At 36.1% G+C, this 14949-nt stretch overlaps 1 protein-coding gene and 2 pseudogenes across 1 annotated transcript; 1 reads left to right on the top strand and 2 right to left on the bottom strand.

Annotated features, from left to right (window-relative positions):
- Positions 1–3164: 3164 nt before the first annotated feature.
- On the bottom strand, positions 3165–6882 carry LOC107747509 (protein fuzzy homolog pseudogene; annotated as a pseudogene).
- Positions 6883–7537: 655 nt separating this feature from the next.
- Positions 7538–9647, bottom strand: LOC107747510 (stress-associated endoplasmic reticulum protein 1-like). Its single transcript, XM_016562047.1, has 3 exons — positions 9417–9647; positions 9084–9159; positions 7538–8214 (listed from the first exon to the last, which is right to left on the bottom strand). The coding sequence occupies exons 1-3, from the start codon at positions 9495–9497 to the stop codon at positions 8174–8176; spliced, it is 198 nt and encodes a 65-aa protein (XP_016417533.1). The 5' UTR covers positions 9498–9647; the 3' UTR covers positions 7538–8173.
- Positions 9648–10992: 1345 nt separating this feature from the next.
- The window catches only part of LOC107747507 (selenoprotein T1a-like), a 5800-nt pseudogene continuing 1843 nt past the window's right edge, over positions 10993–14949 (top strand).

Genomic DNA, 14949 nt, shown 5'->3' with positions numbered 1-14949 from the left:
TAAAATGTTATTCACACTGAGTAAAATAAAAATAAAAAAATAGTTATTTTTAGAACTGTTCACAGAAAGTTTCTTTATGGAGCCCAGAATGGTTCTTTTATGCCACTGCAGTGAAAACCCACATTTGGAACCTTTATTTTTAAAAGTAGGCTAAACAATGGAATCCATCTGGGATACATTCAGGCAAAATTTTTAAACAAGAAGTTGAACTGTGGGATAAGTCTTTTTTTTAATTTTTTTAATTAATGTCATCTAAGGCAATGCTTATATCACTTACATCAGTTGTCATATGTTTGAACCTTTATTTTTAAAAGTAGGCTAAACAATGGAATCCATCTGGGATACATTCAGGCAACATTTTTAAACAAGAAGTTGAACTGTGGGATAAGTCTTTTTTTTTTTTAATTAATGTCATCTAAGGCAATGCTTATATCACTTACATCAGTTGTCATATGTTTGTTGTTGTTGTTTATTTTACAACTTTACTGAAAAAGCAATACAAATAGATATGTTGTGGAAGCTGTTTTATTTTTCATATAAATCTAAATGTAGTAAGTCTATCTATATCTATATTTACTGGAATAAAAACTGTAACAACTATCATCCATAATTTGTACTAACATTAAGATTCAAGTTTGTACATTGTCTTGTATGCTAAATCAGTACATTTATGCAAGCAATGTATGTCTGAATCATTGCTGACTGAATAACATGCAATCGGTTTTCTGGAGAGGTTCCCCAGGGTTCAATGATTAGTCAAAATAATTTTATAGTGACACATTTAATTGCACATAGCTCAAGCATAAAATATTGCAGCCATAAAAGCTTGATGGTGACAAGCAAATTATGTCATGAAGTTGTATCTCAAGCTTAAGGGCAAAAATATGTGTCTATCCATATTCAACATAAAGCAGAGACGAATAAACCAGTCCTGATGTCTGTCATTTCCTAATCACTCCACTCACCAACAGCCTGAGGTCATCTATAGAAATTGTGCATATAGGGACATACTTTATAATTCAGTGATGGAATATAGCCCCACAATCAGTACTTTTCACATCAGTTATTTATTTTTCCCCCACTAATTGCACTATGCATTCTGCTTAAAGTCACAACAAATGAAAACATAAAAGACGTTCTTTAGAAAATAAATGTGTTGTAATAGTATTAATCAAGGTGGCTTTATACAGCTTATTAACTGTCCTCCAACAATATTTCAGCTTTGTGATGATCAGACTGTTGACCTTTGACTGAGGGAGTGACTCAGGAAAACTGTTTTCCACCAATTGAAGACATTATAAGTTTAATTTGTTGATGGATAATTACATATGAACAAAACAACAAGGACTATAGCACTATAGTTGCCTGCATAATTTCATATCCTGTGAGAACAAAACACATATTCACACATTTATCTACTGATGAGTAATTTTAATGAAAACAGATTATGTTGTACAGAAACCAAAGACTGGATTTCTAGTACGTCCAATGAAAACAGCCCATGTTTTCTTTTGCACGTCACACGCATTCAGTTTATCTTTTTTTTTTTAGTTTCTCAATTGTTGCGTGCAATATCAGGTTAACTGTTGTGCAGGCTGTACAATGCTATTTATATTTAAAATGAAATATAAACATGCTATTACAATGTTCAGTGCAGCCATACTCACACCCAAAATCCAGTCTTTATTTAACCTGCAAGTGTTTAGGTACTTCTTTTACATCACCCACTGTTGTTACAAAAATACACACAAGCCTATGCTGTAGGCAGGACTCTGTTCTTGGAACATAATATGATTGGGCAGCAGGGGGTGTGGTTACACAGATTTCGGCTGATTTTTTACAAATAAAATATCAAAAAAGAAGAAGAAAAAAAAAAGAAAAAGAAAATCACACTGTGAAAACATGAATGTGGTTCAGAAATAATAACAGCAGGTTTATTGCTAGAATGCAGAATGATTTTATTTTTCTTGTTGGTGCCTATAACATGAATATATAACCGAAACATATAGCAAACATAAAAATTCACCAGTGTCATTAAGTAAATATTAACATACACAGCTTTAAAAAATATTATGTTGGTCCTCAATGCCAATTTTTACATTCATGTTCAGTAACAACAACACACCAAAAGGTAGCATGTGGTATCACAGTGTGAATGCTACACATATACAGTCATACAGTAGTCATTAAGTGCTTTTGAGTCTATATTTTGATTCACTTTTTAGAATCACATTTGTTTATATCCTGTATTTTTTTATATCCAGCTCCTAAAAAAAGTACTTAAGCAGTGACAGTAAAGAAATATTAGTAACACTTTACAATAAGGTTCAATTTGTTAACATAGTTAAAGCATTAGGTATCACAAACTAACAATGAATAATACATTTACAGTGTGTGCTATTCTAGGTTTATGTTCATTTATAAATCTGCAATTGTTCAATGTTTAATTTACACTTTAAACTTCTTTAAAAATAAAACTAATAGTAGATGCAGGAAATATTCATTAGAGTAACTGATATTAATAAATGGTGCACATAGTTCATCGTTAGTTCAAACTGAACCTTATTGTAAAGTGTTACCAAAAATCTTCTTCTGATTAAAATACAACAAGCTAGGAGCCTTAACCTTGATGATCACAGCCAGAAATCGTCAGTGACCAGTTAATAAAGGGATAGTTCACCCGAAACGAAAGTTCTGTCATCATTCACCCTCATGTTGTTCCAAACCTGCATGCATTTCTTTATTCTATGGAACACAAAATAAGATATTTGGCTAAATGTCTTGGCATTTTTTTCTCAATGGCATTCAATGTTGTTTCGATCGTATGCTGAGTCATTGTATGGACAATTTTTAGAAATTAGTTTTTCACAGAAAACACAAACTCAAACAGGTCATACTAGGACATGAGGGTAAGAAAATGATGACAGAGTTTTAATTTTTTGTGAACTATCCTCTACTATTAATGCTTGAGCTGTTCATTTTTACAAATCCAGTAAGTCCGGTACCTGGTTAAAGGGATAGTTCATCCAAAAATGAAAATTCTGTCATTAATTACTCACCCTCATGTTGTTTCAAACCCGTAAGACCTTCGTTCATCTTCAGAACACAGATTAAGATATTTTTGATGGAATGAAGATGAACGAAGGTCTTATGGGTTTGAAACGACACGAGGGTGAGTAATTAATGACAGAATTTTCATTTTTGGGTGAACCAACTCTTTAAGTAACCCATACATGTCCAAACAAATGCCCTAAAAACCAGTTGCAGCAGTAATCGCTGAGAGAGTCTGTGTAGCCACAGAACGCAAGGCAAACGTGGGCACAGAGAGATCCATGAGGACGAAGAGCTGGTGTTGGGAACTCTGCAGGCCATAACACTTACACTCATCAGTGACAAGGTAACACTGCACAGGGACGTGGGTAAAGCCCTGAGAGAAATCCTCCGAGGCTGACGAAACTGATGTCTCCTGAGAGGTAAAATATCGAGTCACTGCAAATGTATAAAAGAGGCGGAGGAGCTCCAAACGCCTGCCTGACGAGAGGAGAGGCGTAGCCTCTGAGGGAGCGCCACTGCGAACACGAGGGCAGACGGTGACGGCACGTCGAGATTCACGGTTGATGAGCAGAAGAGCCTGGACGTCCCAGCGAAGGCTAACAGATGAGGGAAGAGTGGAACGTTCAGCATGCTCCAAACAGCTACGCAGGTTCTCCACAAAAGTGGACCAAAAACGACCAATGAGCTCATTCTCTGCCTTGTGCAAAGAAGGTTTGGGGCCACAGAGGACGCACACGTGAGCTCCAGGAAGTAGTTGGAAACTGAGCAAGCGAATGGCGACGGTAGGACTTCCTTGGGGCAGGAAGACCGGGTAGTCACATGAAGATGCACCAGAAAGTGAGTGCACCAAGACTGAGAGCACAACAACTTCTTGGGACGTCAGTCGAGACCACCACTTCTCCGTGGCCTGTGCCACACAGCCGTGCACCAGCAGGCAGCCAAATTCACTCTCTGCTGCTTGGGCGAAAGAGTCTAGGGCTTCCTGAAGCAAGCCGGAGTGGGAGGGAAGCAAACAGTCGGCACACTGCGTCAGATCTCCCATAAATCCCTGATTGTCACTGACACGTTCCAAGAGCAGGTCGATCAGGCGGTAGCAAGAGCGCAACTCCCGTTTTAGCCGCTCCACGTTGCGTATGTTTGTCAGCTCGTCCTGTCCCAGGACCAGGACCATGCAGTTCCACACGTTCTCCAGCAGGCGGCGCAACTGCAACTCACTGATGGAAGAGCCGCCATCACCACTCACCGCAATCAGCATCAGGCTCTCCTGAAAGACCCCCCAAACCACACGACTCCCTCGATCCGTCTCACAGCATGCTAACTGAGCCTCGTGGCCGGCGCCAAACATATGGACACCATTTAGGGAGCCGATGATGGAAAAGGGAAGCTGCTTGGAGGAGCCTCGTGAGAACAGAGGGACCCCACTGGAGGCTGTGAGGCACAGCAGTTGGAGCGTCTCTGCTTGCAGCATAGTGAATGTAGACTGGGCTGGAAAGTTGCTCTAAACACCAGTCAGTGATGGAGACATCTTATAAAGCCTTTAGGTGCACAAAGACAAAAGAAATCAACACATGAGAAATTCAACACTGAACATACTGCAGAAGACACTAAACTAACAAGACACCTGTGTACGGTAAGACGGGGTAAGATGCCCCCCTTAAGAACAATGTGCTTTTACTTTTAAATTGTAACATGTTTAGATATAAATGTAGCATGTGCAGGATGTTGATGCATCAGCCAGTGTGTTATTAAGGGAAACTGATAGAAACATTTGTTATTTTAGTTGTCATAGCACAAAATGTAACATTATTCATTTACATTTAATCATTTAGCAGATGCTTTTATCTAAAGCAACTTACAAATGAGGACAATAGAAGCAATCAAACCAACAAAAGAGCAACAAAATGTTAGTGCTGTGACAAGTCCCGGATAGTCTACTGCAGTACACATAGCATTTTTTTTTTTTTTATAATTAATAAAAAGTAGATAGAATAGAAACAGAATAGAGGGAGCTAGTGTTAGAGTGTCAGGTTATCATTACTTTTTATAATAAATAAAAAGAAAACAAGAAGATAGAATCAAAAGAGAATAAAGAGTGCTAGTGTTAGAGGGTTAAGGTTTTTTTTTTGTTTAATAAATAAAAAGAAAAGTAGATAGAATAGAAATAAAATAGGATCACGCATCTTTCCCGCAGCAGCTCACTCTGTTTCATCCGCTATTTTTAGATGCATTTCATCCATAGAAATGCGTTATTCACTGCTGTAATTTAACGTGACTGGCGGAAGTTTTCCGTGCGCGGTGTGCAAACGCGACGAATCGATAATGACATTCGTTGTCGATTATTTACATGATCGATTTTTATCGATTAGTTGTTGCAGCCGTAGAGTACTCTATGACATGCTTAATTGCACCTATTTTAATTGATGATTTGTAATATTTGAGACACTATACTTTCGAACTGAATGGCTGCACTGAATAAGCCTATAGTATAGGTTTTAATGCATATCAAAGATATGCACATCAGGAATGTATAATTGACCCATGCAATTATTAAATAATAAAGTGAACGAAAATGAAACCCACAAATCCCTCATTAATATATATATATATATATACACTTGGTCTTATCCTTTCTTACTATACTAACTGGAAAAGCTGGTCTTTATGCAAAGTATACAAGCAAACATGACATATCTGCAGCAAAATTACATTTTGTCTGTGTGTTTTTCTTCAGTCTAATCATACAAACACTGAATGAACAAACACTGCTAGTCCAAGCTGAAACATTCACAGACTGTTGTAATAAGCGTTATTTCGCGTAAATTTATAGGTTTGACCAAGGATTTTCACTTACAGAATTAAGCCGCCAATGACTTAAGTAGACAATTGCTAATAAGAAAATTAATTAATTTTCTTGCCTGACTTTGAGAGTTGTAAACTTCACGTATCCACAGCAACTACAGCGGTTCCGCTCTTCTTCGCAGCCAGTGAAAGTAAAAGAGAACTGATGGCTCCATACCGCCGCCATCCGGAGACTATATGTGAATGTAAGTAGAGTGTATAAAAACAGTTCATACTCTTGTTGGTTCTGTTCAGAATTATTCAGCACTTAACTGCACTTAAATGTTTATCAATAATTTGTCTAACGTATATTTAACATTTTATTTTTATCATTCCTGAACAGTCTAAATGTAATATTAAAGTATATAATTTTAATATAAAATAGTCAACACCCACTTATTTTCAACAATACTTGTTTATAATTAAGTCAAATCTGATGGATTTTTTTTTTTAATGAACTGGAACTAGCAACCAAAGATAAAATGTAAGATTTGACACATGTATTCACTGACACGTTTAAACATTTTAACAATTTTAATCAAATACATTGGTCTTTCTAAACATTTACAAATTGACAAAACTACAGTGTCTGTAGTTCAAAATAGACTTTAAGTATGTTTAATGTCGCTTATCTTTGTTTTCAACAAATGAAATGCTTAATTCATACCAGAATGAACAAGATTAACACCTTAAAATGCAATCAACTCTGCACTGACTCCCATTGTGAGACACTTACAATTGGCAAGTCAAATGTAAACCACTGAATATCTTTGAGTGATGCTGCGGTCTTTGGCATGTTTTATCCATCTAAACAAGTCAATGAAAGTAATTCAAAATGAAAAAGTAATCATTTAAACAATGTAGAAATCACGACAGAATGTAATCAATTAGTCCTGGACAGAATTCTGGTGAGAACATAGTTCCTTGTTTTCAGTCCTTTTAAAGGGGTCATATGATGCTATTTTAAAGATCATTATTTTGTGTATTTGGTGTAACGGAATATGTTGACATGCTTTAATGTTCAAAAAACACATTATTTTTCAAATCATGGCTGCAGTGTCAACAATACTACAGCGAGAATAAAAGTTATGCTTTCTTTCTTTGCGTGAACATTTGGGTGGTGTTATGCTAATATTTCCACATAGTGACGTAGACATGTGGGGGCGTGTTAGAACGAGCCGTTTTAGGTAGGTGTGGCTGACTCTTTAACGTGGAACTTTTATAAAGAATATCTCTTTGGATTTGAGACTTTAGTCTTTGCAACTTTACAGATCTTCTTTATGCACCAAGAGCTTGTAACACTCCAAAGAGAAAGGAAAACTTGAAATCGCATCATATGACCCCTTTAAAGTCAGTATAAACAGCTCAAATATGGTATGTTTCATTTAACCTACTAGATTGCACTCTTATGCTCCTTATTGTTCATGTATTATTTTGTGTAATTATTTCGATTATGTCATTATACCAGTCTCTCTATTGGTAATAAATATAAGCAATGTATACTCCTGCTTGTAGTTTTAATGGGTAGTTGACACACCTTAGATAACTGTTGGTTAAATTACAAACATTTCAGATTGTTGTTAAGATCATCAACTAGCCGATAATAATAAAAATATAAAATTAATAAAAATTTTAATAAAACACGCCATTTTTAAAAATTTTATTTTAGTCCAGCTCTGTTCCTCTTCACTCCATCTCGCTATCATAGCATACAGTATATAACAGCATCAGTTCTGAAAAAAAGCTGAATTGCTAAGCCACATTCTATTATGGTTAACAGTACCACAACGACAAGAATATGTGCCAGAGAACTACATTTTTCAGGTTAAAGTTCCATATTCTAGAAGGAAGGAGGCAGCTATTAAATTACAAAGAAAACAAGGAAAAGAAAAGTAATACAATGCGTGAGAAGAGACATTTTTACATTTGTGATTTAGATTTGGGGGGGTCAAAAAGACATTAAATAATTTCTTCACAATTATTTCAGGAATGAACGAGAAGTCAGGAATTACAAATCACATCACTGCTTGAGACATATCAAGATTTTTAAATTACATCAAGGTAAATTGACAAAAAAACATTACAATTGATCGGAATGCAATTTTATGGCTTTTTGATTTTTCTTCATTAACAAGGCACCAGAGACGAATGACAAGATTGCTGCACCTCATAGAAGATAAACCAATAAAATCAGCAAAAAGCCTTGAAGAGAGGCTCCTTCTTAAAGTTGCAGTATGTGGAATTGGCAAGGAGAGGATACTTGAGACATCATTGGTCCTCTTTACATGCCCATTCGAATGCTCTGAATGATCTGGAATATTGCTGAGGAGGAAAAAAAAAAAAACATTATAGAAGGCTGACATTCCAGCCTTCGGAAAAGTTGAGGAGGAAGAGTATTGATAACCTGAGCTTGATGAAGTCAAGGCTTAACATAAATGCCAGCTTCGGTATTAAGCAGGATATAACGGGCCATTGTGCTAGTGGATATTTATGTTTCTCAACTCTTTTCTCTCACAAAAAGAAACCTATCTGCTTTTCCCAATGAGTGTCATCTCTAACAGTGTAAACCTTATGCTTCTCCAAAACACAAAAAGTTAGGGCAAGCAAACAGAGAGCAAGATGACCAAAATCATGCACCGAAAATGTCATTTGTTCAAAGCAAACATATTCTAGATGTCAACAGGTAAAAACTCTGCAAGAACTGGCAGCAACCCATAAATCAGGTCAGAGCATGTGCCACATCAAATCCAGATGGGGCTATTTATGACATTGTCAAAAAGGCTACATCTTTCAAGCTATGTCTCAACGCCTCCAAGCCAGCTGGCAATGAGATCCATTGCTCTTCCTGGGAATACCTAAAGCACATGTTCTTCAATGCTGTTTTAAGAGTAACAGCACCTGCAGATCCACGTGTTGTACCCAGTGAAAATAAGCAGATAAAGTCATGCTATCAGTCCAGCATTGTCCATGTAAATAGTGTGCATTATTATCTCGGCCTTCACTACAGTGCAAGGTTTTACAGTGTGCCAAAAAATGAGTGGAGGTCAGCTTTGTCTACCTACCTTGGGACTAAACAAAAACCGCAATATATGCTAGTATAAAAATAAAATACTATTTATTTTCATGTGTTTATTATTTGGTCTAAGATATGACAGATCACTTGGAAATCGTTTGTATTGGTAAGTACTCACCTGAGCCGCAGACAACAAAGACGAAGAGCGCCAAGAGCCACGGTCCCACCGAAACTTTATCATCACTGACGTTTCTCTGCGTCAATTGACATGAAATCAGATGCAATCGCGCAGTTTTTAGTTGTATGGTAGTTAGTAGTAGCGCAGTGGGATTTAGCAATAAAAGCATACACAGCAGTATTGCGAACCACTATTTCACTGCAAAAATAATAATTCCTAATATTAATAATACCTTTAAACGCTTCACTTTAAAATCAGTTAAGCTAATACCTTACATTAAGTTAATTTCACTTCTGTTGTTACATTATCGAGCATCAAGAAGAGTTGTCGTACCGATGATTTGACGTTGCCTCTCTGGGTGATGTTTTTGCTGTGTTTCTCGTTGGCCATACGAATCCTCTGTTTGGCGACCATCGTTACAAATGCTGGTGGTTTGTAAAAATGAGCTGGAGACGGTCACAAATACTACGAACTCAAACTATTGAGGATGAAGAGAAAACTACGTCGATTTTTTTTATCTACGTACACAGAATGTAAGCTCCGCCCACACCGGAAGATCGCAAATGGACTGATGCTCGGACCAGTGTTGCCAAGTCCGCGGTTTCCCGGCGGAATTGAGCTACTTTATCACTGTTGCCGCGGGTTAAAGCGACCCCGATAACGTGATATTTAGCCCATGGAGTGCGAATTTTACCAGGGGAGCCCTGCCAAAAACGTGTATTTTAGCCCCAGAGCGCGATTTTTAACGGGGAGCTCACCTCGAAATGCGATTGGGCTAGTTTTGGGCTAGGTTTGAGTAGCAATTGGGAGGGTATTGTTGCTGAAACCTGGCAACCCTGGCTCAGACCGCCCAGCTTTTTGAAAAACGCTGATAATAAACGTCAAGACGACATTTACTAAATTTAGTTTTATAAATTTTGTACCAGCCTTGCATAGTGTGTAGAGCTTGATCGAGACCTTCGATTTGGCATATAAATCTTGGATTCTTGCACTGTCTGTGGTGTTAAAAATGTATATATGTTTTTTTCATTGCATTGTATGTCATTTAAAACCGTTTCATGTGGTTTAAAACAGCCAGGAGAAGTTTAACTTTATTTCTGGAAATAGCAAATACTAATTTTTGAAAGAAATTGTTCTTTTTGAGTGGGATCTTTCAATGAATCGTTTGAACCGGTTTGCAAAAACGATCTGGATAATTCTTTCAGGATTCGGACAGAAAATACACTAACGTTACTCGCAATGAGCCGATAAGTGATATGCTGATATGTTTTGAATGACTATTCATTTATTAGTTGAATGTCTACAGTTAACTGAACTGGGAAATATGAATTTATAATAAGCGTCATTGCGTGATTACGTAAAGGAATAGCTGAATTGTTTTAGATTTTTTTTTGTTCATGCCGACTTAGCCTACATATTGTATCAACAAATACAGAACAACAAGAACAATAGAAAATAATACATATCATACAATAACAATAATACATTTACACATTAGGTTAAACATTAAAAGTAATGTTTGACTTTTCAAAGTTTTTTTTATGCCGATTAAAGGCAAACCATTGGAATTATGGTCTACTAAAAATGACAGTAGCGGGTTCTTGCCCAAGAATTTGCATTTGTGTATAAAAAAAATGGATAAGTATTAAAACAAAGACGAACAATGTACTGAATACAAGAATTTAACACAAGCTTTATCACAAAAAAGATGAACATGATATAATATATATATTTGAGTGTACTTGAGGTGTATCTATGCAATTTTTTTTATCTTGTTTGTTAACGCCAACCGTTATTGATTTTTTTATTTTTATTTAGTTAGTTAGTTATTTGAAGCGGTTCTTTGAAACGAAATGTTCAAAAGAACTGATTCGTGGAACTGAGACTTTCTTCGTCAAAATATGTGACTCCACGTCAAGCAATCGCGAACCAATCCCAGCGTGGTTTACTGGATCACCCGTATGAAATCCAGTACACCACTTCCTGTTTTCAGTTCAGTAACTAATCGTCGTGGGGGAGATGCGTTGGTTACCTCTCTCGGTTGTAATATTATGGGCCTGTTGCCTTTACAGTGCCTCTGCGGATAACAGTGGCGTCAAGAAAATGAAGGTGCAGTTTGCCACGGGTCCTCTTCTCAAATTCCAGATTTGGTGAGTGAGAGTTTGGGCGTTTTTTATGTCGGTCGGTCCCCGGTACAAGCCGACCAGTGTATGACATTGAGTGTGTTGATAATAGCGCTGCTCGACGTGATTAACCTCGCAGAGATATTAACCACACTTACTCTAAGCAACGGAATGTGTACGGTCACAGTATACAAAGACAAGCGTTAATTTGTCTCATATGGCACAAGTAGTCTCGCAGATAACCTCGGTAGGATGTTATAATCGTCCAGTAATCCGGTGTTAAGCGGAGGGCTGTCATTTGAGGATTAGCCCATATGTCTGCGTGCTTGCACTTAGGCATTTGAGACGCTGCACGTTTAATAATGCAGCATTTATGGATTTCTAAAGCCAATTTGAGGCTGCTTTTATTAGTGGCAGGTCATTTATCACAGTCTGAAATGGAAATCATTGTTTGTGTAGTTACTGCACAATAGTCTGTTGTATTTCATGCCACCCTGTGGTAGTGAGCCAAAGACTCTGAGGTGTGTCTTCATCATCTTGTTTGTTTTCTGCAGTGTCTCCTGAGGATACAAGCGGGTGCTCGAGGAGTACACGCAGGCTTTGAACCAGCGGTACCCAGACATCCGCATAGAAGGAGAGAACTACCTTCCACTGCCTATCTACAGGTAATTACTTACAAACCACTTACATGTCTTCTATCCTTGTGGCCACACACACTCGCACATCTTTGCAAAAGAATCACCAGACTTCCAAATATTTGGAAATATTATGATTTTTAAATGTTTTTAATGAGGCTGCATTTATGTGCTCACAAATAAAACAAACACACTAATATTTTGAAATTGTATTACAATTTAAAATAACTTTTCTATTGTAATGTGTTTTAAAATGTAATTAATTTATGTGATGGCAAAGCTGAGGTTTTTTTTCACAGGATAATTCAGAAATCATTCTAATATGGTGGTTTGCTGCTCAAGAAACTATTATTATTATTATTATCAATACTAAAATCAGTTGCACTGCTTAATATTTTTGCAGAAACCATTATATACTGCCATTCAAATGTTTGAGGTGTGTGTGTTGTTTATAGAAATGAATGCTTTTATTCAGCAAATATTCATTATGCATCAAAAGTGATAGTAAAACCGTATAATGTTACAAAAGATTCTATTTTTAAAAATGCTTTTATTGTGAGCTTTATATTCTTCAAAAAAAAAATCCTGAAAAATGTTTCCACAAAATATTGAGCAGCAAAAACTGTTTTTAACATTGATTATAATAAGAACCATTATTAATAACCGAGCACTAATAATAACTGAGCAGCAAATCATCATATTAGAATGATTTCTGAAGGATCATGTGACATTGAATAATATAGGACTAATGATGCTGAAAATTCAACTTTGCATCAAAGGAATACATTTATATTAAAATGGATTTAAAGAATTATGGGCTGCTTGAGGCATTGTTGGTCATTTAGTGTCTCTGTAAAAAAAAAAAACAGAACAGTAACAGTACTACAACAATAATGCTACTAATTCTACTAGTGTATGTATGTGCATGTAAATTATTTATTCATATAGTGTCTTTTTTTTTCTTCCCCCCCCAGGCACATTGCTTCCTTTCTGTCTATGTTTAAGTTATTGTTAATCGGCGTGATCATTGTGGGCAAGGATCCATTTGCTCTATTTGGCATGCAGGCCCCAGGTCTCTGGGTTTGGAGTCAGGAGAATAAGGCAGGACCTCAGACTTTTCCTGTTTTCCTGAGATTTTTTCATTTGATGGTTTAGATTCTTGTTCTTAACTGAAATCTATTTGAGTAGTAGGTTCCCAATACAAACTTTTTCCCCATGGAGCTCATTAGTTTGTAACTTTGTAACACCTCAGTGACGTCTGTGGTTATTGGAGAGTGTAATACACTAGAGACCAAAGAGCAAGCTCCCATGTTAATGTTCACCTGACTCTTTCTGCACTATTTCTGAAATGTAGGCATTAAAGTCCACGTGAACCAGAAGCTGTTGCCAACTCTATTTCAGTATAGTGACGTATTTCCAACTGAAACAGAATATTGAAGAGAGAAGGAATGAATGCTATTTCAGAGCGGAAACAAATATTCAGATTTTGATTAAAGATTACCAAGACAAACAATTTTTTTTCAGTGGATTAACTTGCACGGATATATTGTTCACCTCAAGACTAGCAATGGGCGCTAACAAAATGAACTTTTTTTTTTATTTCATGCGGACTTAAAAGTACAGAAGAAAACCTTCGGCATTCTTTACATTTTATTTTTTACTATTATTTTTTGTACGTTTCAGTGTGAAAAAAGTAGCACACAAGTTATGTATAAACCATCTACAAAATAAAGTATAAAGTATGTACAAACAAACTAGCTGCAGCAATGCATGTTTAATTTAATTTTATTTTTTATTTATTATTATTATTATTATTTTGTTTTTTTTAGATATATGCCTGTATGATGGTGTTCTTCTTCAGCAATATGATCGAGAATCAGTGTATGTCTACTGGTGCTTTTGAAATCACACTCAATGGTAAGCGTATTTGATTCCTAAATTGAGCATTAAATGTTTATAATTTAAATTTTTGTTTATATAATATCTGTTTCTTAATAATAAGTTACTTTATTTGTAGTATATTTATTGTATATTAATTTACCTAAACCCGTACATACTTGTTTTTTTTTTAAATGGGATGATTGAATGATTTCGAAGTTTAGAAAATCCTTTTTATGACCCTTTTCAGTAAAACATAATCTGTCTTGACCCATGGCATTCAAGCTCTTTTTATGGAATAGCACATAGAAAATGTATTATGTAAGAAATTGTTTATCAAATCAGAAGAATTACAGTTGTTCTCTGTCTATCAGACATGTTAAGCATACGGGTTTGTTGACATCTTTAAAGAGAAGCAGTGTGGCGATAGCCTAATTCGGTGGTTTAGTCTGGCGGAAGTTAGCAAAATGGCGTGGTTGTATTATCACCATAGTGACACTATTTTGGTGCATTTTTTGGTTAGATGTTCCAGTTTGGTCCAAGCTGGAGTCAGGCCATCTGCCTTCCATGCAGCAACTAGTGCAAATTCTGGAGAATGAGATGAAGATGAACGTGCACATGGACATGGACACACTTCCACACCATCGCTCGTAACCTTGCCTCTGATTCACTGAATGGAGCTGACGACCCCTCCTCGTATGTTTAACCATCATTACCCTACCATATATGAAATTAATTTCTATTCAAAATATTGTCTTTTGTTTTAAAAAAATACCTGTAATGTAGACACTACAATGTTTGGGGTCAGTAAGATTTTTTTTAAATGTTTCTTATGCTCACCAAGGCTGCATTTATTTGATTTGATTTGGATAAAAAAAAAAAAGTAATGTTTTGAAATATTTGTACAATTTAATCACCAAGTCTACATTTGTGTGCTCACAAATAAAGTAAAAACACTAATATTGGGATCTAGTATTACCATTTAAAATAACTTTTTTATTTTCTAATTTAATATATTTTAAAGGGGTGGTTCACTGGGTTTTTTCTAGGCTTGATTGTGTTTATGGGTTGCAGTCTAACATGTTAATGCTTGGTTTAAAAAAAAAAACAAAAAAAAAAACATTTACCTTTATTCCACACCGCTCTGTCTCTTCTCCTATTAACGCGCTGATCATTTCTTGCTTTTATGAAGCCCCTCCCTCAGAAATACGCGATGGGCTCTGATTGGTT

Source organism: Sinocyclocheilus rhinocerous, unplaced genomic scaffold, assembly GCF_001515625.1.
Source record: "Sinocyclocheilus rhinocerous isolate Xijiao unplaced genomic scaffold, SAMN03320098_v1.1 scaffold48, whole genome shotgun sequence".
NCBI classification, from domain to species: Eukaryota; Metazoa; Chordata; class Actinopteri; order Cypriniformes; family Cyprinidae; genus Sinocyclocheilus; species Sinocyclocheilus rhinocerous.
The sequence above is the reverse complement of the archived record's forward strand: the minus strand, read 5'-3'. Positions and strand labels throughout refer to the sequence as shown.